This window comes from Carassius gibelio, chromosome A23, assembly GCF_023724105.1.
Source record: "Carassius gibelio isolate Cgi1373 ecotype wild population from Czech Republic chromosome A23, carGib1.2-hapl.c, whole genome shotgun sequence".
Taxonomy (NCBI): Eukaryota; Metazoa; Chordata; class Actinopteri; order Cypriniformes; family Cyprinidae; genus Carassius; species Carassius gibelio.
Genome location: NC_068393.1, coordinates 15720941 through 15744968, shown reverse-complemented (window position 1 = coordinate 15744968; position 24028 = coordinate 15720941). Strand labels below are relative to the sequence as shown.

The following is a 24028-nucleotide window of genomic DNA, read 5'->3' as shown; positions in this document are numbered from 1 at the left end:
ACCCAAATATATATAAAAACATTTACATAATTTAACTCACCATCAAGTTTTATGGGAAAAAAAAATACTGTGGAAGTCAGTGGCTACCGTCAACTGTGTGGTTACCAACATTCATCAAAATATCTTCTTTTGTGCTCAACATAAGATAGAAACTCGTGTTTGTTTGGAACTACAAGATATGTTAATATAGTCGGTCTATATTTGATATCTTAATTTGAACAAAAACGTATGAGTAAATATCACAAATATCTCAAAAGAATATTCAAAGTATGTGGCAGTAATATATAACGATCATAATTAAAATGCTATGAAACACACTATAATACAAATATACAACAATAAACTGAAATCATATTTTGGTTTTTATTGCTTACATATTAGCTGGACAAAGTGGGGCCATTGAGTCAAAAAGACTGAAAATCATTTAGTCATTTTGATCAAGCATTCTAAAATACCTTATCTTTATTGGATTTACAACCTCTTGTGTGAGACTGACCACATTCCCAGTGCGTTTCATGCTCTCAAGCTGCTGATTATTTCCAGCTGTTGGTGGCTGGAGCCGATGATGTCAGTGTACGAGGAGTCTGGGGGGCTTCTCTCCACTCGTCGTTCCTCTCCTTTGAGGTATCACAGTACGACTCACAGAGCCTCCCTAGCGGTCCCAACTAGCCTCATTCAGCATAGTTCAGCACTTCATACTGCAGCTCAATACACACTCGTGCTGGACCAAGACACTCCCTAATGAACGGCTGCAATAAATCATGTTTTACACCATTGGAAATAAGCACTGCCTAAAGTGTGTGCAGAATGAAAAAGTCGTAGACACACTGTATTGTCTTTCTAAATGGCCATGGAGGAGGAAATAATACCAGAACTCTAAATGAGAATGATGGGCCTCTTGAGCACATTTAGATTGGAGCAAATTAGTATGCGTCAAAGTCGACCAATGAAATGAGGCTAATCTGCAATCACAGTGGGCCATCCATTCCATTCCCCGTGAGATAGAATTGCTTGGGGAGAGACTTGTTTTGATTACATTACATTCGAAATTAGTCAGACATAACACAACATGTTTTGTATTTATTCTGTCTTGAGGCAAAAATGGCATTTTCACATCAAGTATTTGTCTTTTCAATTTGACTGAAACATTGAATTTACAGTACAGTTTGTGCTCATTCCAAATGGCTTAATATTTGGTTGAATGGCAACAAAGCATAAAATAATTTTAATTAAAATTAAAGTGTTTATTATTCCTTTTCAAGATCTGATCACTAGCTGCGTTTACATGGACCCTTCTAATCCGTTCGTAATGGGACTAGAAGCACAATCAGAATAAAAATATCACATGCAAACACGTCAATCGCATTGAATCGTGTCGATCTGACTTAAAATTTCGATCGGATTGTAAGAGGAGGTTTATCCCTTTTTTAATCCAAGCGAGAGGATATGTGAAAAACTTGATCAGATTGAAAACCAAAACTGGAAAGTACTGCACATGACGTAATAGCGTAATGACGTATGATGCACAGAACGAGGTGCTCTCACAATAGCGACACTCTCACAATAGCGGGAAACTCTGTATATTCATGCAGTGTGCGCATGTCAAAAGAGTAAATCCGATCAGAAGCTTGTGACATGTAAACGTGCACATCAACCCGAACACTTAATTTACCGTTCTTGGAAACTACGTTCGGATTCTTCAATCAGAATGAATTCATTCCGATGGAAGCAAAAAGTGTCTATGTAAATGTACCTACTCATTCTCCAAGCCCTGTTGGTCCACTGCAAATATAAACTTGGCCAAAATAAATGTTATGTTTTCTATTCTTTGTTATGTTATGTTTATTATATATTATATCTCTCATATTGTATTTTTGTAGGGAAAAAACAGAATACTGTTATTTTAGAAAAGATAAAAATTAGTGCTGTCAAAACAATGAATCAAAAATATCCAAAAATAAGTTTATATACATAATGTGTGTGTGTGTATATATATATATTTATTCTTTGAAGTTGTCTAGATGAATTCTTAGCAATTTGTATTAAATTAAAAAATAAAGTTTTGATGTATTTACATTAGGAAATTTACAAAATATCTTCATGAAACATGATCTTAATATCTTAATATTAATATCTTAATACTTAATATCCTAATGATTTTTGGCAATGTTTTTTTGGGGTATTGCCAAAAATATATCCCAGCGACTTAAGACTTGAACTGAAGGAAAAAACATTATCGTCATGGAGCCCTGTGAACTTTTAGACTCCACATTAACAGCACATGTGATACCCTGATTTCAGAAGTGAGGACATTGCAAAGGTGTAGCTTGACCCCATTTTGACAGTAGCATGTGCAGCTCTTTTACCTGTAAGTATATGCCAGAGTGTGTCAGGATCCATGATCGCACAGGTCTGTGAGGACAGCCAGCGGGTACAGCAGCTGCGAGGTCCAAAACAATGCTTATTGATGCAGAGCCATGTGACTGGCACAGTTTCAAAGCACATCCTCCTCACGCAGAGATCATCAGCTGCGTAATACCAACAGCTGGAGACTGGAGCTGCTCAAAGAGGCATTGCTTTCTTCCCCTCCCTCCCATATTTAATTTGGCAGTGGAAACTTGGCTCAGACTCTTTTATTCTCTAATTCTGAGGGTCTTCTCCTCTCCTCCTTCCTCCATGATGACTTGCAGTGCCACCTCTCTTCCTTGAACTCCACCTGAACTCCTGGCACGTTTGCTGCAAGAGCAAAGCATTATAACCTGCATTGTTATGTTAACGCTCATCATGCATTCATACATCTGGATGCTCATGGAGGGAAGCCAGTAAATATTTTTTGTAGCGCTGGAAACAGCTGGACCTCCTGCTGCACATCACATGATTGTCATTTAATCCAGAAGACTGGGACAGTTTCCAGAGTTTAGCAAGATTTAGTCATATTTACCTCATTTGCAACTGAAAGCATTTCACTTTTGTTGTTTGTTTTGTTTTTTGTTTTTGTTGGTCACCAGCACAGCTGTTGCTAATGAGTGGAACTCATAGATTATCAAATGTCTATACAAAAATATAAATTTTATATCATTCTACACACATTGTACAAGCTTCTGTAATGACAGTTTTCAACTTTATTGCAAGTAATGCATGTCTTATCAAGAGCCAAATAAATACATTAATGTTTGTTTCCAACCAAAATTTTATCATAAAGATTTTTTTATCATTTCGAATGAAATGTTTTATGCTCACTAAGGCTGCATTTATTTGGGAAAAAAAAAATGGTACAAATTGATAATAGCTTCTATTTTTTCCATTTGAATATATTTTAAAATGTAATTTATTACTGTGATGGTAAAACTGAACTTTCAGTAGCCATTACTCAAGACTTCAGTTTCACATGACCCTTCAGGGATCATTCCAACATGCTGATTTAATGCTCATGAAACATTTATTATTATTATCAATGCTGAAAACAGCTCATAACAGGGATGGAAATGAGCACCCGCCACCAGCCCAATGCGGGTGATTTTGTGTTGTGGCGGGTAAACTCGCTTCGCCTACCGTCCACCGTGGCGGGTAAATTAAAAAAAGCATACTGTTTCACCCGCCGATGGACAAAAAAGTTAATTTCCATCCCTGGTGTGTGTACAACATGCAATAACGTGTAATATCATCCGAAGCAGCTCCGTGGATTTTTGATCATCACTGAAAGAGAAAATGTCAGTATTTCATTGACTTGAGATTAAATAAGCTGCTTAAGTATTGTAGATCTTGTAGCATTAATTTTCACATGCAGTACACATTGTCGGTTAAAAACAAGAAAGTGGCTGGTAAAAACATTGAGTGGCTGGTAGATTTTGAAATCCACCAGCCAAAGTGGCCGGTGGACAAAAAAGTTAATTTCCATCCCTGGCTCATAACATACTGTACATAGTTTCTTCCAATCTCGTGTTAATCTAGAGTACCAATAGAGTACTATTGCATCCTTCATATCTCTGAAGAGTCTTTAGTTTTATAAGATTTGTAAAAGACAGATACATCTTCACGCTTCTCTCTGTAAACAGTCAAGCTCCTGGAGGAGTGCTGTGGGAGGAGCTAAAGAGTCAAAAGCACACAAAGCTTTTACAAAGCAATCATCTGCAAGCTGTGGCATAGACATAAAGCAGGAAGAAAAACTTTATTGACTTAAATTTGATCTAATCTGTTTTGTCCCCGAAATGCCAGGGAACAAACAAACACACTTGCAAACTCCGTTGTTTTGGCCAAGTTTAGCATGAGAATCCAACTCTTTAATGGTGTAAAGTCAGAATGCATGAAATAGCATCCTTTATCAGAATTTTGAGATACAAGTTTGTTTTTCATCTGATGTCGAAGCTGCCCTCTGCTTTAATCTGTCATATAGAGAGCACTTTTGCCTAATCCAATCAGTTTCTGAAGAATAAAATCAAGACATGATGGATGACACAAGTCAAACCTACATATTTTGGAATGATAAATATCCTGTTTCAATGTGTACAGTATTGTAATATTTTACAATATGGATATAAAACGGTTCTTAAATGCTCTTTTTGTACTCAAACTACCCAACATTTACCCAGATTCAATGTGTCTCGGCAGGTAAAGTGTTGAACACGGATCTGCGTCATTACCTCAGCCTGCAGTTCCAGAAAGGCTCTTTGGACCACAAGCTCCAGCAGGTGATCAGAGATAATCTGTACCTGCGCACCATTCCCTGTGAGTACCACACACGTTCACATGTCTCACCTCACTCATATCCTTAGATCTCATTAAATGTCTTATTGCAGGTCATACTCAGGTAATTATGTCATAATACATGAGTCAGCACTGTAGCTGAGTATGAAATCACACACAGTTTCCCACATAGTGCAAACTACAGTGATCACACTTAACAGTACTGATGATCAGTGAAGCATTATATGATGTTATATTGTTTGTTTGTTTTAATTGTTCATTCATTCATTCCTTTATTTATTGACTTTATTTATTCCTTTATTTATCTTTTTCATTCATTTATTCATGTATTTGTTTATTCAGTTATTCGTCCGTTCATCCATTCATTAATTTACTATAAAGTGATAGAGTTGGTTTCAAGTAAAAACGTATATGTTCAACAAACAAAACTTTAAAAAATGTAGTTTAAAGGGGGGGTGAAATGCTTGTTTTCACTCAATATCCTGTTAATCTTGAGTACCTATAGAGTAGTACTGCATCCTTCATAACTCCAAAAAGTCTTTAGTTTTATTATATTCATAAGAGAAAGATAGTCTGTACCGATTTTTCCCGGAAAAACACGACCGGCTGGAGGCGTGACGTGTGGGCGGAGCTAAAGAATCACGAGAGCCAGTAAGCTTTTGCATTGAGAGTGTTTGGAAGCTGTGACATTACCGTGAAGAAAAAACATCATCGAAAACAAACCATGGCTAACAGTCAGATTCAGTGTATATTTATGATCCAGAATCAGATCCAGAGGCTAAAATTGAACAAGAGCAGCATCAGCAACGACGTCTCTATGTGGTATGTACTGAAACTGTATATATTTGCTTAGCGGTTTTGGAAAATGACTAAAGCACTATTCGGACGGGACTAGTTTTCTAAACTACGTTTGAGTTTCGATTCTTACCACCTGACGTCTGTAATTTTCATGTACCAATTCGGACGTGACTAGAATCTCCGTGTTTATTACAGAGGTGGGAGGGTCTGATTTGTGCATCTGGGCATCACAGAGATCACGCGCTCTGTATGCGTGCATTGCATTCATTCAGAATGATTGCCTTATTATTATTACACAATAAATACTAAATGGCTAGTATAGCAAAACCATGTTAATGTGTGGTTCCTTTAGTTTAACTTGTTTTCCTTTTTTCTTTTTCTTAATTAAATGTAATTAAAACATTATGTAACTGAGTACATAAATGAACGTGAGTAATCTTACCTGATGCTGATATTACAATAGCAGGTATTAACAGTTTACGCAATCTTGCTCTTGATTTTATTATTTGTATTATTTTTTATTATTATTTATTTGCCGCTAAGCAAATATATCAAACATCCGCGCGGTAAGAGCATCTACAGTAATTCACGTTGGCCAAAACACACAAGGAAACGCGTTGTGAAATAAAATATCACCGGCAATCACAGACATTCGCATTCGGACGGGATTAGTTTTCTCAGAGGATCATTGAGTTTGCTGAAAAACGGTAGGTAATTTGCTCTGGAATTATCATAGAGGTTGTGTGAGAAAAACACAGACGTGGCAGATTCGGACGGGATTAAAATCACCAAGTACGTCTGTGAAACGTAGATTTCTCTAACGACCCCCTGTAAAACTAGTCCCGTCCGAATAGGGCTTAAGTTCCACTTTGTTGTCTTTTTTTTTTAAGCTGTACATGTGGAAAGTGCAGTTTGATGACAACATCGCATGTTGTTTACTTGATGTGCTTACGCGCCGAAAGCTAAGTTAACAACACAGAGATATTCGAAGCAGTTTTACTCACCGCCTACGGTTCCAACACACGATCGTGACCCTTTTTCGTTGGGATTGCATCATCCTTAAGAAATAAACGATGTGCAAATCCGGCGTCAAACTGGGCCTTGTTTGTAAAACAAGCATCTTTGAAATGCAGGGAACAAACAAAAACACTTGTACAACTCCGTTGATGCTCTGTAAAAATAAACTCCATCCACTGGTCCCTTAATGCTGTTTTTTTTTGGTAATCTGTGCAGGGTTGTCTTGCCCTGGCAACCAAAAACACACCTCTTTTGTGACATTTCGCGACGCTCTCGCTCTGTTCGGTGAAGGTCTGTTGTGCTCTCAGTGCGCTGCTATACGGGAGCGCGCGCTCTTCCGGCAGAAGTGCCCTTAAGACCCATATAAGGAAATTCCGCTCCATCTAACGTCACACAGAGCCATACTCGAAAAAAACTTTCCGAAACTTGTGACAAACTGGAAGGAGTATTTTTGGTACAGAAATACTCCTTCAAACGTACAACTTAATTTTTGAAACTTTGTCCATGTTTAGCATGGGAATCCAACTCTTTAACAGTGTAAAAAACTCAGTATGCATGAAATAACAGGTTTTGTAAAATGCATCTTGACATAAAGCATGAGGATTGTTGCATATTCAATATTTGTACAAAGTACAAAATAACCCAAGACATATGTGTGTCTTATTCAGTGTTTAAATACACAATTCAACACACAAGTTCTGGCAAAGACATATGCTATGAGTGTTGCATGGTTTTTGTTTCCAAAATAGGCATTGCATGCCATGGTTGATTATCATTCTATAAATTTGGACTCATATTTTTTCCTATTTTATTACTTTAAAATGTGAAATCAGTTTTATTAAAGCAAATGCAGTCTGATAACTGGAATCTGAGTCATAATCTTTGTAAAAAAAAAAAAGTATTTGTCCTTGTCCACTAAACAAAGCTTGAAATGGGGTGGGGACCACATCACTTCTGGTCATTTTCAGTTCAATTTAAATGAAGGTCTAATCTAAAAGAGTTCTTATGAACCCAGAAGTGCAGAACTAGTTTGTAATGATGAAAGAGTGCGTAGACTCAGCATGTGTTTTCCAGGGTTATTCACATGCTCTTGCTCTCCATTCTGCCCTCACCTGGTAGAACAGACTCTTCACCCAGCCCATATTCTGAAGCTGAGAGTCAGGAGTCACAGCGTTCCCATTTTCACCCCAATCACAGTGATTATAATAATAACTGTCATGTTTTAATATTCATTCGATGAGAATAAAACATTCCACACCACAACTATAACAACAATGATGTCACTTTCAGAATGATTTTTTTCCAGCCGATGAACAACAAAAACACAGCTATATGTGGCTATAATGTAGCCAATTAGAATGTACAGAGGAGCTTTAGTATTTAAAAAGGCAGAAGACAATGCATGCTCATTATGAACAGAATGCTATCATATGTTTAATGTAGATGCTAATATAGTTACCATTAGTTATTGTTGGAATGAACGGGCCTTTAATCCTCATTCCTGCCACATGCCTGCTATAACAAGCAGATGCCAGAGGCTGCTGATGGCTGCTTGAGGACAGTTTAATCCTTCTCTCACTCTCTCCCGGTTTCCTTTGTGCCAATTTCAGTTTCCATACTTCCATTGCCTGTACGGTTTAATGTCACATAATCATGATCGATTAAACCTGTTGGGTAATGTAGAATTACTTGCCAGAATTGGCTCGGTAATTTCTTGGCAACAGTTTTCAGTTACAGACCATCTGGAACAGACAACCACATTTTTTCTTAACAATATCAGTGCCAATAAACCAGTACGTAATCACAAAATGTGTTTTGCTCTTTTGTTATGCAGAATACAGTATGTGGTCTGGTCACAAACCAGTGATTTAGTGAAATATATGCCTTAATTACTTGCACATCTTTAATGAGTGCTTATTTTCTCTCGGGCTGTGGTGTAATGTTTTAATTAGTGCTGTTTGTTAAGGCACTTATCACCATTTATATGGCTCATACTTAGGGTTAGAGATTAAAAAAATAAACACTTAATACTATCTATTAAGGGAATATTTCTGTAATTATATACTCACCTTTTTGTAACTCCAAACTTAATGCTGTTTTGGACCTCTTCGACTTTGAATATCTGCTCACGTGCACCACACAGCAGAAGAAATTCCAGAGTCATAAGGGTAAGAATATCACACACTTGGGAATGGGATTTTATGACTTTAATCACCTAGTAACTGCATTGCACCAGGCAAACAGTGCTGTGTCAGCAACCTATGCACCAGCAAGTGCTGTTTTTTGTTTTTCAGTAAATGTATAAAAATCTAGTCTCTGTCTGTTCATTTAGAGTGTGATGTAGTTTGTGCCGTTTTCATTAAGTGACTCCTGCACCTGGTATGTGGCTCTTTGTAATTTGTGGTTTTAATGGACACCAGGCCTGAGCAGATGTTTGGTTTGCAGTGGCTTAACATTGCATGAGACACAGGCTCAGTGTGTGGGCCCACCTGGAATCTGTAAAGTCATTCTCATCCACTGTCCTTGTTATGGTCTGTTCAGGCCCATGACTCAACACACAGTCCTCCATTCACACTTTTCCATCCAGTACAATCATAAGCATCGGGCTGAGAGCCAGATGATGGACAGGTCTAATTATATTTAATAGTGCCGGTAGTAGCAGTTATGTCATAATGAACTGTCATAGTTCATCTTCCAGGCTTCCAGTCAAGTAAAATAGTCAAATAATGATTTAATTGTAAGTTATTAATCACAGTGAAGGTGAAGGACAGTGAGGAGCAGTATTGGCATTTTATTGAAGTCAGTGTTTAATAATACATTGCTCAGATTTAAAGAGAGAGTTCACCCAGAAGATTATTTAATTTTTTTTTTACTCACCATATGTTGTTCCTGACCTGTATGGCTTTATTTCTTCCATTGAACACAAAAGAAGATGATTTGAATATCTTAGTGCATTTTTTTTGGTTCACACAATGGAAGTCAATGGGCTCTGGTGTTGTTAGGTTTCCAGTGTTCTTCTTAATATATTCTCTTGTGTTCCACCTACTCTTTTCTGTTGTTATTTACTCACATGTACCTATGCAGCTTCAAACCCCTTTCAATTTTTATTCTGCATGTCAATATTTAGTATTTTTAAGAATCCGAATGATTCAATCAGTGGGTTGAAATAATTACCTGAATGATTGTTGAATGATTTCAGGTTTATGAATGGATCAAGTGATTCATTAAAAAGAACCAGCTCAAATGAAAGATTTGTTCACTGATCCAGTTCTCTCAATGACTCACTATCACTGACTTCTCAAGTTGAAGGAAATTATCAGTGATTAATATATCTAGGCTCCAGAAGACCACCTTTAAGCTTTCTCAGGGTTATTTTTTAGATCTTAACAAATACCGTCGCTATGAAATGTTGTCTGAAATGGATTCACTCCATGAAGCACTGACTGCACTGTCTGTCAAACCCTTTGCTCATCTGACAACTTCCTGAATGGAACTGTTGCACGTCTCTCTGGACACGGGGACAGAAAAGTCATTAAAGCATTTTCAATGCCTGGAGTCCAAATTGCCACACAATCTTTGAAGCTCGACTGAAGCCTCCATCTCCCTACCTCCTCCTGCTGGTATTAATATCCTTTATAGCTCAACGGTAACCCCTCTCTGCCTCATCTGCAGATATATATATATATATATATATATATATATATATATATATATATATATATATATATAAAATGAATGCAGAAATAAAAATGTGTGCTAGGTAGTCAATATTAAAGGATTGCTTTTTTTTAACACTTGTGCAGATTTAAGAGTTTAAACTTTTCCAGAGCTTGTTAAGGGGTCTCACAGCTGATGAGAGTACATAGTGAAGTTTGAATAGAATTCATCATTCCTTTAATGTCACAAAACAAACACTTAATCCTGTATTGCCAGTATTAGTACAAATACAGGCTTCTAGTTGCTCAACTGTCTTAGGTCTTCTTTGTCACATCTTCCTCTGTATGTTGCGCCAAATGTTTTCTATGGGTGAAAGATCTGGATTGCAGGCTGAACATTTCAGTACCCAGATCCTCCTTCTACTCAGCCATGATGTTGTAATTGATGCTGTATGTGGTCTGTTTTTGTCATGTTGGGAAATGCAAGGTCTTCCCTGGAAGAGACAACGTCTGGATGGGAGCATACAGTATGTTGTTCTAGAACTTAGCGAACTGAGCGCCGACAACAACTTGAGTTGTCCTTGTCCTCCTTTAGTCCGGATGACATGGCGTCTCAGTTTTCCAAAAAGAACTTCAAATTTTGATTAATCTGATCACAGAACAGTTTTCCACTTTGCCAGAGTCCGTTTTAAATTAGCCTTGGCACAGAGAAAATGCCTGCACTTCTGGATCATGTTTAGATATGGATTCTTTTTGACCTATAGAGTTTTAGCTGGCAACAGCGAATGGCACGTTGGACTGTATTCACCGACAATGTTTTCTGGAAGTATTCCTGAGCCCATGTTGTGATTTCCAGTACAGTAGCATTCCTGTATGTGATGCAGTGCCGTCTAAGGGCCCGAAGATCAAAAAAAATTGCTCCTCCAGCTGTTCCTTAAATGAACATTTAACATTTCCGGCCTCTTATTGCTACCAATCCCAGCTTTTTTGGAATGTGTAGCTCTCATGAAATCTAAATTGAGCCAATATTTGGCATGACATTTCAAAATGTCTCACTTTCAACATTTGATATGTTATATATATTCCATTGTGAATAAAATATAAGTTTATGAGATTTGTACATTATTCCATTCCTCTTTTACTCACAAATTTGTACAGTGTCCCAACGTTTTTGGAATAGGGTTTGTACCTTTGCATTCAGAATTCATATGTGAAACAGTAGCACTAACTTCCATTTTAAGAAAGATTTGGTTCTTTAAAGCAGTCTTTGAAGTGCAAGAATTGTTTTAGGAGAGGGCCAAGTTGGGTCAGTCTTTTCTTTGTGATGTACTGTGGAGTGCCGGGTTGTGCAGCATCCTGCTGGGGTGGATGGTAAGGTGCTTAAGCAGCTGGCAGTGTTCCGTGTAGCCTGTGCAAACTGCAGAGCTAATTGTTTGTTTATCCTCCTCCAGCACAGAAACTGGCATCTGGGCTCTCGCCCCACAGTAGCTGCTGTGTCACTGTCAAGTTTGACAAATTTTAGTGATGCAGCAAGCAAAGTGTGAACTGTAGTTAACGATCGAAAAAAGACACTACAGCAGAATATCTGGATCCAGATGATTCATTGTGTTCTTTCTTGTAGAAAGGACAACGATAAAGGCTCTCAAAAGTGAGCCATGTTGTCTTTTGTTCAACGAGAGTGTTTGCAGAGAGCTTTTGAGAAACAGTGAGGTCAGAGATCAACACTCAAAATAATGTAAAGAAAATGTCTGTTTTCATAATACTTTATATTTATCTTAACAATTAAATGCAGTTGGGAGTTGTTTTGTTTGTTGTGAATGTTTAATTTTTTTTTTTTTTTAATCAAATGCCCATGCTCGCATGTGCATCACAATACAGAAAAAAAGTTCTGGCGCTGTTTCCATTTTATCACAACTTTTAATATATTTTCATGTTTAAATTAGCAAGCGTGTGGAGATTTCAGTACAAAGGCAAACTGTAAAATCTATACATAAAAGGTATTTGAGATAAGTTTCAGTGTCACCTTCCTGTAACAAAAATGTAAAAATATGTACATAGTTGAAGAAATATTTTTTACTCATCGTTGTGTGTGCCTTTGGCAGGTACCACGAGGCAGCCTCGCGAAGGGGAGGTTCCAGGAGTGGACTATAATTTCATCAGCGTGGGGGAGTTTCGTGTGCTGGAGGAGAGTGGTCTGCTACTGGAGAGTGGAACATATGATGGTATGAAACCCTGTGTAGGAGCTCTGAGATTCAAGGATCAGTTCTTGTGGGCATGGGATACGGATACTTGTTGAGAATACAATCTAAATGAGATATGTTTGTAGAAGGAATTACTTGTGTTTGCAATATGCATGGATGTGAGAAAGGGTAATGCATTCTGCAACTTGTTTTTTATCTGCTGTGCATGAGAATCAATAAATAACCAGACACAACAGTGTGAAGGATAAGATGTATAAGACACATTCAGTATGCAGGAGCTACAAAACTCAACTTTATGTAAATAAGGGATGACTCAATGTGGTAAATACCAATGGGAGTGCAGACAGAGAAGTTTACTTGTTGGATTCAGAAGTTGGACTAATAAGCCTACCAGCGACCAACTGCTCAGAAATGTCCCTTAAAGTGATATTTAAAGTTATATTTCACCCAAAAATGAATATTCAATGACTAGTCATCATTTACTCACCCCCATGTCCTTCCAAGCCAGTTCATTTTATTTTTTCTTTTGTCTGTATACATTGGAAGTCAGTGGCATCCCACTGACCTTCATTGAGCAAACAAAAATAGTTCAAAGGGAAATATTTTCTATTGTGTTTCACAGAATAAAGAAAGCAGTGCAGGTTTGAATTGAAGAGAGGGTAAATAAACAATGACAATATATTAATTTCGGTGTGAGCCATTCATTTAAGGCAAAAAATTGCCTACACAACAAAGTTTGGATGAAGCCTGTATAGCTTTCAAGCTAAATTCATTTCAGATATAAAAAAAAAAAAAAAAAAAAAGAAGAAAGTGGAATTACAAGACTCTGTAACTAGGTCATCTCAGTTTATGTTGAACATTAGTCTCCATCACTCTTAAAGTATTGCTTTCAAATTCTGTAGATTGCCATAGCAGAAGTTCATGTGGGCTACATTACTGTGTAGTTGCAGCATCGGTTGCTGACTCACCGTGTTTTTATGTTAATTAAGGCAGACACGTGTGCTGAATGTTGGTACTGCACACTCTTTTATTTGGAAGATACCTCCTCTGCTGACTTGAAATAGTTCAGAGCTGAGGGCGTTCACCTTGTGTGATTCATACCGTCTCTATAACATGCCTAAAGGATCTCCAGGGTCGAAGTTATTAATTTCACAGCCTCAAAGCCAATGAGTTCCTCACTGATAAAAACAGTCAATGCCTGGCAAAGTCCTAGCCTTTGGCCATGTGGGAAGGAGGTGGGTTTGGTTAATGATCCTTCGATGAGTCACTAAGGGTCCTCTTTTTTTAATGGGAAGATCGCGTTGTAGTTTCCAGGGTGTAGAGATGTGGATGTCACAGTGGGTGACTTTTACTGGGGCCTTTCCATCTACATGAAAAATCTTGTCTCTTGGGATTTTAGCTTGAAGGATAATTTCACACTCACCAATTCTGGTTAGTGATTTCTTGTCTTCCTATGACATCTGACAAGAAAGTCAGTACATGCTGCACAAGCATTTGATGCCTGAAACTGAAACTAAAGCATGATTTATTGAGCCTATAAATGTTTTTAGAATAGTGGATTTCAGAATATGCTTCCTATTTACCTATGGGGCAATTTATTCATTTGTCGGTCTGTTGTGTACTTAAATATATTTAATTATATATTAAAGAAATATAGACTACTGTTGAAAAGTTAGAGGTCAGTAGGATTAAAAAAAAGTGTGAAAACATCTTTTTATGGTTTCATCCCGATGTGTGTTACTGTTCGCTGTTGGTTAAGATTAACAGATTATAGTTTGTTCGACTCCATCTCCTTTAAACCAGAGGAAAAGATTCTGTCCTGGTTTGTTCTTGTAGCGTGTGAAACAGGAAGTCCATGTTCAGGCTGTTTTATGTCCTTTGCAATGGCAATCACAAGACTTGTAGGCATGTATAAATTCAGGGTCATGATGAAGAACAAGCTCTAAGCTAAAGATAATGCTTCTGTATGCAATAGAGAGTGATTTTATGTGTTCTCCAGAGTTGAGTTTTGCTGTTTTCAGGCCATGGAAATAATTGACCAGTTTTTCAACATGCCCGGGGCATGATGTAATCAATGGTAACTGGTTATGCCCATGTTTTAAGGCATAAGCTCTCAGTGTTCTGTTTGAATGCTTCACTGGGTCGTCGTCTTACAACAGTGTTTAAAGATAATGAGAACTTGCATTTGAATCCCTTGAGGGAAGTCTCCTGCATGTGTCCTTGCTTTTCTAATGATTGCTTCAATGTCAAGTATTGAAGGATGGCCACCTCAGAGTGACACAAGTAGACAATGTTTAGAAACCAAAACACGTCCACCCATAATTCCATGAGAAGTGAGCGATGACGACAGTTACGGCAATCACCCTTTCTCTCTGCCATGTTCCTGGAGGGATCATTTAGATCAGTGGTTCTCAACCTTTTTTTACTCCAAGGCTCTTTGACTTTCCATTTGTTCATGATTTGCTGGATAAGGATTTTTGGGAGGAATATTTTTTTTCTGAGCTTGGCATTATTCATTCTAAAAATGCTCATGGATTATCAATAATTTGAATGATTTACATGACGTTTTCAGGTCTCGAAAAAAAAAAAGAGATATTGGGAACCCTGGTTCTTCAAAGAAAAAAATGACATCAAACAGTTGGGGGCATCAACAGTTGCAAGTCAACAAGATTTTTTAATACTTTTAAGAAGAATGTGTTAAACTGATAAAAAATGATTTATAACATTACAAAAATATATATATTTCAAAGGAACAGTTATAAACAGATAAGTTTATAAAAAGATTTAAAATTATGTCACAATATTACTGTTTTTGCTATATATACTTGATCAAATAAATGCACCCCCCCCCCCCAAAAAAAAAGAACTAAATTAAGAAAGACATTTGTAAATATTTTGCTTTTTAGTTGTTTTGGTTGTAATGATAAGATCCTGTTTGTTAATATCAGTTAATGCATAAACTAACACAAACTAACACTGAACAGTACATTTGTTACAATATTTATTCATCTTTGTTAAAAAAAAAAAAAAAAGCTACAACTGTTCATTGTTTGTTCATGTTAGCTCAGGTCCATAAAATATTATCAGATGAAACTTTTGATTTCAATACTCTATTGGTAAATGTTGAAATTAACTTCAACTAAATGCTTTAGAAGTATTTGGTGTAAGTTGATGTAAACTAATGTAGTTAACAAATGTAACCTTTGTTTTCAATGCTTGTTTTGTGCAAATTGATCTAATTTTAAGTCTTCTTGAGGACCCTTTGGAAGTTTGCTATAGCCCTCTGGGTGAGCGCCACTGATCTAGATTAGTTTTATCATTAATGATGTCCACAGAACTGCTTGAGAGCCCTTCTCATCTCTGAATGAGTGCAAGAGCCCTCTTCTGTTTGTGTAGATGCAGAAGAGCATTGAACAACAGCATCCCCACTGCCCACATCAAGATCCCCAACATCCTGCAATAGGATCCAAAAGGCTTTGGGCGATAAGGTTTTCCATCTGTCCATACTTCGGCAGTCTGCTCAGTGTCCCACATGAAGAAACTCACGGCTTTGAAGTGCTTTTCCCAAATGAGACAAACTTTTCCCTCAGCTTATTACATTGTCAAACTGTACACTGACTACAAACCAAAGCATCAAGGTTATTTTTGTGTTAGTGCACACTTTTTCCACTTAGAACAGTTCTAGTCAAAGAAAAGATACTAAACTGTTGCAAATAAAAAGACAAACCTTAGCAGATGCTGATTAATTGCAGGTATTTTTGGTGCGTGTTTAAATGATTTTGGTTGATGTTTACATTGCACTGCAGCTTGGCCCAAGTGAGTAAAGTTCATAGATGAGTCATCTCGCTTTTCATTTAGGTTTATGGGTGTGAGGCTGTATGTGCTTGTGTGGGTGAGTGTGTGTGTGTGTGTGTGAGAGAGAGTAAACATCATTCAGGGAAAATTTCAGTGTGTATTTGTTGCGCTCGTTGATCGTCATGGGTGAATTGTCGTCCGCCATCAGTTCATCGGGGGCGCGGGAGCCGGCATGGTGTTATTTATTTGACATGAAACACTCAAATGTTAAATAACTACCTGCTATCAGCGCATCTCTTTTCCTCCTGTATGCCATTCAGTGTGCAGTGGTGAAAGGAAAATGGTTTCAAATCATCGTCATTCCTCTGACAGCGTCTGGCCGTCTCCCACAGATTAATGCTAACAAATATCATCACAGACTCCAGTGGTTGAACCTCCCTCCTCCTTGCTGTGTTTTCTTATGGCTGTTAATGAAGGATGACGCAGTGCGCTGTTTATGAGCGATCCATCATGCTGTGGCCGCTGTTCACCAGGGGCTGTGATATGGCATGATTATGGCCATGATTTGATCAAACTTTTCAGCTGTGCTGCGTGCTCAGGTATAATCAAGACATTTCCTGAAAAACACTTCTTACGGTGCCTTACTGTATTAGGGGGAACTGTAGGGTGAGAATATTAAAGCAAGCTTATTCGACTTCATGGGATTTGTAAAGAATTAGTATTTAGCAAAAAAAAGACATGCAGTTTGCCAAACAATGATATCATTTCAATAATAAATACATTTAGAACTATTCTTAGAAAAGATGTTTTAAAGTTGTATGTGTTCATAAAAAGAATCTTGGCAGAAATCTGCCTTTTGTACAGTTTACATAGAATAGTTGTATTGTATTTGCGTGTTGATTATAATAAATAGCAATTGAATTCCGTTTGCATAAGTGCGTTTGTTAAAGCACTTTACCGTTTTGGCAATTTCAGTTATTCCAGTCACATACATTTCTATGCATTTATAAAATCTGAAGAGGACACTCAGCTGAACTGTTTGGAGTTATCAGGTTTATTTCATGCATGGCTTTGGGCTAGCACCTGTTGATGGAAATGATAATGGCTGTTGACAGTGCACACTTCTGTTAAAGGACTGTCCATCTGCTGTGCAGCCACGTGAAGTCTACAGCAAGTGATTGGGGGATAGTTATTATGGTTGAGGTGGCAACGATAACATGTCCATTAGGTACGGTGGGGTCCAGAAGTCTGAGCCCATATTGAAGATCTGTGATTTAGAGGCTAAACTTAAAAATTAATCTTGAAATAAATGGAATTTATTTGAATGAATTTATATATATATATATATATATATATATATATATATATATATATATATATATATATATATATATATATATATATATATATATATATATATATATATATATATATATATATATATATTTATATATATATATATTTATTTATATTCAATATATATATATATATATATATATATATATGTAAATAAAAAAATTAAAAGCCTGTTTTAATGCATTATGAAATCTAATTTATTCCTGTAATGGAAAAGCTGATTTTATTAATTACATTACAGTTTTCAGTGTCACATAATCATTCAGAAATCATTCTAGTTTGCTGATTTTGTGCCTTAAATAAATATATAAATATGTATGAAGAATGCATTAAATGTATTTTTTTAATCTGGATTATTTCATGAATAGAAAGTACAAAAGAATAACATTTATGTGAAACAAAAATGTGAAAATAATTTGAAAGTTTTGTGACATTATAAATGGCTTTACCATCACTTTTGATAGATTTAATGCATTCTTGCAAAAAAAAAAAAAAAGGACTTATTTAAAAAAAACTGTATGTATGCATTTCAGATACTTAAGTATTTCTTTCAAAAAAAAAATCTAAATTCTATATATTAATAATAATTGATCAAATTATGTACTTTTTAAACATCAGTTGAAAAAAAAGGTTTTAAATGAGGAGGAAAAAATGCAAAAATAATAAGCATCTTAATTGTTGGACTTTTGAACCCCACTGTATATAGATATTTATTTTTAAAATTCATTATTTAATGTGAAGTTCCACATTCCCTTATTGTCACTATAAAGTTAAGACCGTAATTATTAGGTCTGCATAGACAAATGAATCGTTAGGCATTTTCTGTAATGTCAACGCACACAGCTGCAGGTGAAGTATTAATGCAGTAAAGATGTAATTAATTCAAATGAACAGTTACTTTTAGGAATATATTAAGACGAACTCTGTGTGCGGAGTTGTTCAAAACCCATATTTATTTTTGTGTTCCAGATAGTGATAGTGATGTCAAACAAGAGTGTAAATAAGCTCAATGAATTCTTCAGTTCTACACTTAAGGTTGCGGTCGACCAGTGCTTTTATGAAGGGGGTTAAAATGATCCACGCTACATTTAAAGCAATAACTCTAATGTGACAGCAGTTGTAAGATGAAGTAGATTATGATATCAAACTGTTCTCACATCTTTCCAAATCTAAAAAAGGTCACAAATGAATCAATATCATTCGTTGTCGTCATGTCCTCCCTTTAAGTTTTGCAGCCAATGTTTTTGTGAATTGTCCACAAAGTAGGTCAGCAAGTGTAGTTTTCCATACATTGTACTGATACCATTCTTACCCCAAGAAGTTTATCCAGATGAGACAGGACAGTAAAGCTTATGAGATAGACCTCCTGCCTCTCTAAGAAGTAGAAGCACACAGCTAGTCTTAATCTCTAGTGGAGACTGTTGCCAGTAAATAACAATAAAGTGCCTGAGTGCTGCGTCTTGCTCCAGAGGAGCACTGGAGGTAGTCGAGCTGCATTGTAGACAAACAACAAACAAGACATATAGCCTTACTGAAAAGCGTCAGGCAGCAGGATATATTGCGTATTCGTTGTCGTTACAGTTTCTGTTCTGCAAGATCAGCGACCGACCAAACCTCAAAATGCACCACTAAAGGAGCAGACAACAAAACTCCTACAGACTAAATATGAAATAAGTTTGGGAAATTATGGTAGAACTCCCTCCAGCAATGGCCAAGCACAGTAGTTCTTAAACAGGGAGCCGGGGCCCACTAGGGGCCCTCAGCCAACTTCCAGTGGGCTCCAATTAAGTCTTGAAAGCATGTACATTTAATTTAATTAACATAAGTATTAATTAAACTGCTAAAAAACACATTAAAAATAAAACATCACAACACTTTTTTTATTTTCATTTTATTTATTTTTATTTTATATTTATTTTAAATTTAGCAAATATCTCGCAGTCTTTTTTTTCTGCTTCCGTCCTGAAAAAAAAAAAAAAAAGGATTTTTATTTCACAATTGCATGATTAAACTTGGAATTACAGATAAACATCTTGCAAGAAAGTCAACAACTGTGACATATAAACTCAAATTTCGAGTTTGTATCTTGCAATTCTTAGTTTACACTTTTCCTCAAGTGGAATATTTTTTTAATTTCAAAAGCATTTTCCCTCAAAATTTGTAAAGAATGTGAAAAGTTGCCTTGTTTCTTTTTACAGTATACTTGCTTTTCTCATAGGTAATTACTATGGCACTCCAAAGCCACCTGCAGAGCCCAGTCCAGTGCAGCCCGACCTGGTGGACCAGGTTCTGTTTGACGAGGAGTTTGACGCGGAGGTCCAGCGCAAACGCACCACGTCTGTCAGCAAAATGGATAGAAAGGACAGCGCAGCTCCTGAGGAAGAGGAGGAGGATGAGAGGCCACCCATGGTCAATGGGCTAACAGGTGAGACTGAGTCAACTGATATAGGTTCTTAAAGTTTCTGAATTGTGATATACTGCATATTTGGCCTAGTATACATTATATATGGATGACAATTAAAAAAAAATCAATACTGCACAAATGTAACTCAATAGAAAATAATTGGATATAAATTTGCAAAGACACTGTCAGTAAGTGATTAGGTACTTACTGTTAGCTAAGCTACTAACTATGGTTCAATAGAATGATACTAGACTAATAACTGATACTACTTCATGATACTAGTTCATTATGTGTTCAACCATTAGATTTTATTTAGATTTTATAAATTTTTATATGTGTAGCTAACTACTTTTTCAGAAGAGTATTTACAGTTTAGTACTACTACAGTTTTGGCATGCTACTTTCAAAGTTTCACTAACCGTGTGATTCACCGTCTTGGCAGCTTGCCTGCTATGCTTTCATTGTAAGTGTATTACTGTAAATGTGTTTTTACTTTATTTTTGCAAGCTGAGTGACTTTACTTTCTATGATAATTGACAGGAGGGCACAGATGCTGTCAATAGAGCTGAAGTTGTTATGAGTAGATTTGATTGTGTTCCCTTGTGAGAGCAATATGAAGAGCTTTACAAGAGGGCTTCTTGGATGTGCAGTCAGTTATATAGAGGGTATAGAACTGTAGAGCACTTGTGGTGCTAAAGGATGGTGTATTGTGCATTGCCAGTTGATTATATCAGGAACAGCTGATCAGTAAAGCTTGCCCTTTAGAAGCTGTAGTGTAATGGTTTTAAATGCATAGAGCTTAAGTCAACAAAAATGGACAGCAATTTAAAATCGAATTGGCATTGGTGATTTTGTGTGTGTCCATATAAAATTGTTGTCCAATTTCATCTCATGATTTTATCATTTCTGTATTAATTGCACAGTTATTCAGCGACTGTCTGTTCTGCTGTGTGCAAAAACAAGCAGAGCACGAGTGGCGGTGTCTGATTTTCATAGCAATTTAATAAACTAATGGTTCTTATTAATGAATCAGTCAGTAAGATTCACAAAAACTCTAGAAGTGTACCAGTTTGAATCAGACACAAAGTGTATTGCTATGAGGGTTTTTTTTGGATTTCAATGTGACATATTTTTGTTTGTTTTTACGTTTTTTATTTTTAATCAGTATACACTGTATAAATCAGAATCAAACGTGATTTTGATGCTAGAGCCATGCTTTGAGTTCTTGAGCCTTTATAACTTTATATTCTGCCTTCTACCTTCTCATTATGAAGATACCTCAGGTTTATTATTAGTTTTTTACAGTCATTTTGGTTCTACATTATTGACTACATTTGAGCCAACCCACTACCACCCTAATGTACACGTTACTGTAGCTGTACATTTTTTTAAGCTCTACTAGTGTTTCTTAAGGGTAACTGAATGAAGTACTAAAGTCATGAGTTTGATTCCCAGGGCAGTGGAAAACATTCATTGTCCCCATCCACTTTTACCAGGTTAAACTGACATGATACACTAGAGGTCAAGTTGAGGTGATAAACTACTGTTCACAGTCTGGGGGCAGACCTTTAAAAATAAATTATTTTTTTCATTCAGCAAGGATGTAGTGAACTGATTAAAAATTGACAGTTATACTTTTACTGTGCATTGTTAGAAAAAAAATCCAAATAATTGCTGTTCTTTTGAACTTTCTTTTCATCAAAAAATGGTTAAAAAAAAAAGTATCATGATTTTTGCATACGTTAGCATACTGCAGTTAGCACTACTGTTCTGTTTGTGCTAGCATGATTGATCACCATGGGAACTGATATCCTATCCTGCAATATCTGACTTCCTTTTGACGTTTGCCCCCTTCAGAATAGATAGCTTAGTCCAGACTGACTTTTACCTAGGATTAATGCAAAAAGAGTTTATTTGGGCTTTAGGTTTTAAATTCAAGTCAATGAAAATCTAAGTAACACCAACCTCAATAAACATGAGCTATTTTTCCGAGGGTCACTGGAGAATATCTGAATTATTTTCACCACTAGGGCCAAAAGAGGTTTCTGGATGCACTGAGGGAGGCTTTGTTGGCCGTGTTCATCTTCAGTTGGACAAGATGCCTCACAGCTGTCCTCCATTATGATTGGATAGAGCTTTGTAAACCCTCTGGCACAACTGTAAGGACAAGATGCAAATGGAACAGCATCTAGCGGAATTTGCCAAGTGCAAACTGAGACTGTTTTGCAACTCAGAAGTGTGTTTGTGTTTTTTTTTTTGTTTTTTTGTTTTTGATTAAATTCGCAATACTAAAATGGCTAATCTTGGTTTTGCAGTGAGCCTCGTGGGTTATAATATTTGTGTTTACATGCTTATGGCACTACTTAATGTACACTCATTATGTCTCTCACTAAAATAACTGTGTTGAAAGGACCAGTTGTTTTTCTATAGTCTCTGTGTGGAAGCGTACTTCACCATTAAGTTGCACCTACTTTCAACACTCAATCTGCAACACATTGTGTTCATCTGTTCCCATGATGCTATTTTCTGTAAACACATAAGTATGATTTCTTTTTAAATCCTTTTTAAAGAAATAATGTTTACCACATTCTCCCTTCAGTTTATCGTAGAGTTCAGCTTCTTTCTCCGTTCGGCCACAAGCACAAAAGGCTTCTTATGATATTTCTTTTGAATGGTTTCTGCCTGTGTCATGAATGGTGCCGCCATGGTTACAGCAGAGGAACAACACGTGCTGATTCATCTGCCACACATGCTGGCGTCCCAGCGGCAGGCTAGAATCATTCCGATGAACGGGCTTCAATCAAGACTATGTCAGCAAGATCATATCAAGCCTTTTAATGATATATACTTTGATAAATACTTTTTCCATCACATCAACTCTTCTACACATTTACTGTACGACCAGTATATCTACACAAAGAACCAAGCATAAACACAGGCATGTTTTCCACTGTCCGTGTCCCGATGTACCAGGCATACTGATAACTATATATATATATATATATATATATATATATATATATATATATATATATATATATATATATATATATATATATATATATATATATATATATATAGTTATCAGTATGCCTTATATATATATATATATGCACACACACACAAACGTTTGTTTTTGTGAAAAGTGGGGACATCCCATAGGCATCATGGTTTTTATACTGTATAAACTGTATATTCTATCGCCCTTCACTTAACCCCCTAACCCTCACAGGAAACTTTGTGCATTTTTATTTTCTCAAAAAAACAAAAAAAAACTCATTCTGTATGGTTTATAAGCGTTTTGAAAAATTAGGGACATGGGTTATGTCCTCATAAGTCACCCTCTCCTTGTAATTCCTGTGTCATACCCATGTCATTATACAAAGCTGTGTCCTGATATGTCACAAAAACAAGAGCGCACACACACACACACACACACCTGACCGTTAATATATCATTCTAAAATCATGATTTGGTTCTCAAGTAATATTTCTTCTTATTGATGATAACAGTTGTGCTCTGTAATATTTTTGTGGAAACATAACACTTATTTTACATAATTTTTTGATGAATAGAAAGATCGAAAGAACAGCATTTATTTGAAATATATTTTTTCCCGATTGATAAATATATTTTTGATCAATTTAAAGCATCGTTGCTGAATAAAAGTATAAATTACTATAAAAAAAGACTTGCTGATCCCCAAACATTTGAACAGCGATTTATATGTAAAATTATATTTATGTATACATATACAAATCTTTTATATTCATTTTATCAAGTGATGTTTCCTGGGAATCAACCTCGTGACTACAGTAGCACCATGTTTTATCATAAGAGTCGGCTACAAGAACACATGCTCAACAGTAAACAAAAAAGACCAATGTCTTTTTTAACCTGAACTTTTGAGTGTTGCCCTGTTATAGTATCTCAGACTGCCTGTCTCATACGCACAAAGACAAACAGACGCACATTTGTGTATGTGACACATAACAGCTTCACGGAAGAGTTGTCCGGCTCTGGCCCTGCCCGAGAGCAGCTCTCTGAACATCAGGACTGGCATGCAAATCTAGTGGCTCTTGTTGTATGCCTCCTTT

General features: G+C 36.4%; 1 protein-coding gene across 6 annotated transcripts in view; it reads left to right on the top strand.

The window, feature by feature from the left end:
• Positions 1-24028, top strand: part of LOC127944214 (membrane-associated guanylate kinase, WW and PDZ domain-containing protein 3) — a 120378-nt gene that overhangs the window by 67778 nt on the left and 28572 nt on the right. For 5 of the 6 annotated variants that reach the window (XM_052540070.1, XM_052540069.1, XM_052540068.1 and 2 more), the window contains 3 exons: positions 4609-4725; positions 12278-12397; positions 19746-19952. In XM_052540070.1, the coding sequence (XP_052396030.1) occupies positions 4609-4725; positions 12278-12397; positions 19746-19952 (444 nt within the window). The remainder of the gene's footprint in view (positions 1-4608; positions 4726-12277; positions 12398-19745; positions 19953-24028) is intronic. The other variant, XM_052540071.1, reaches the window with a different exon arrangement.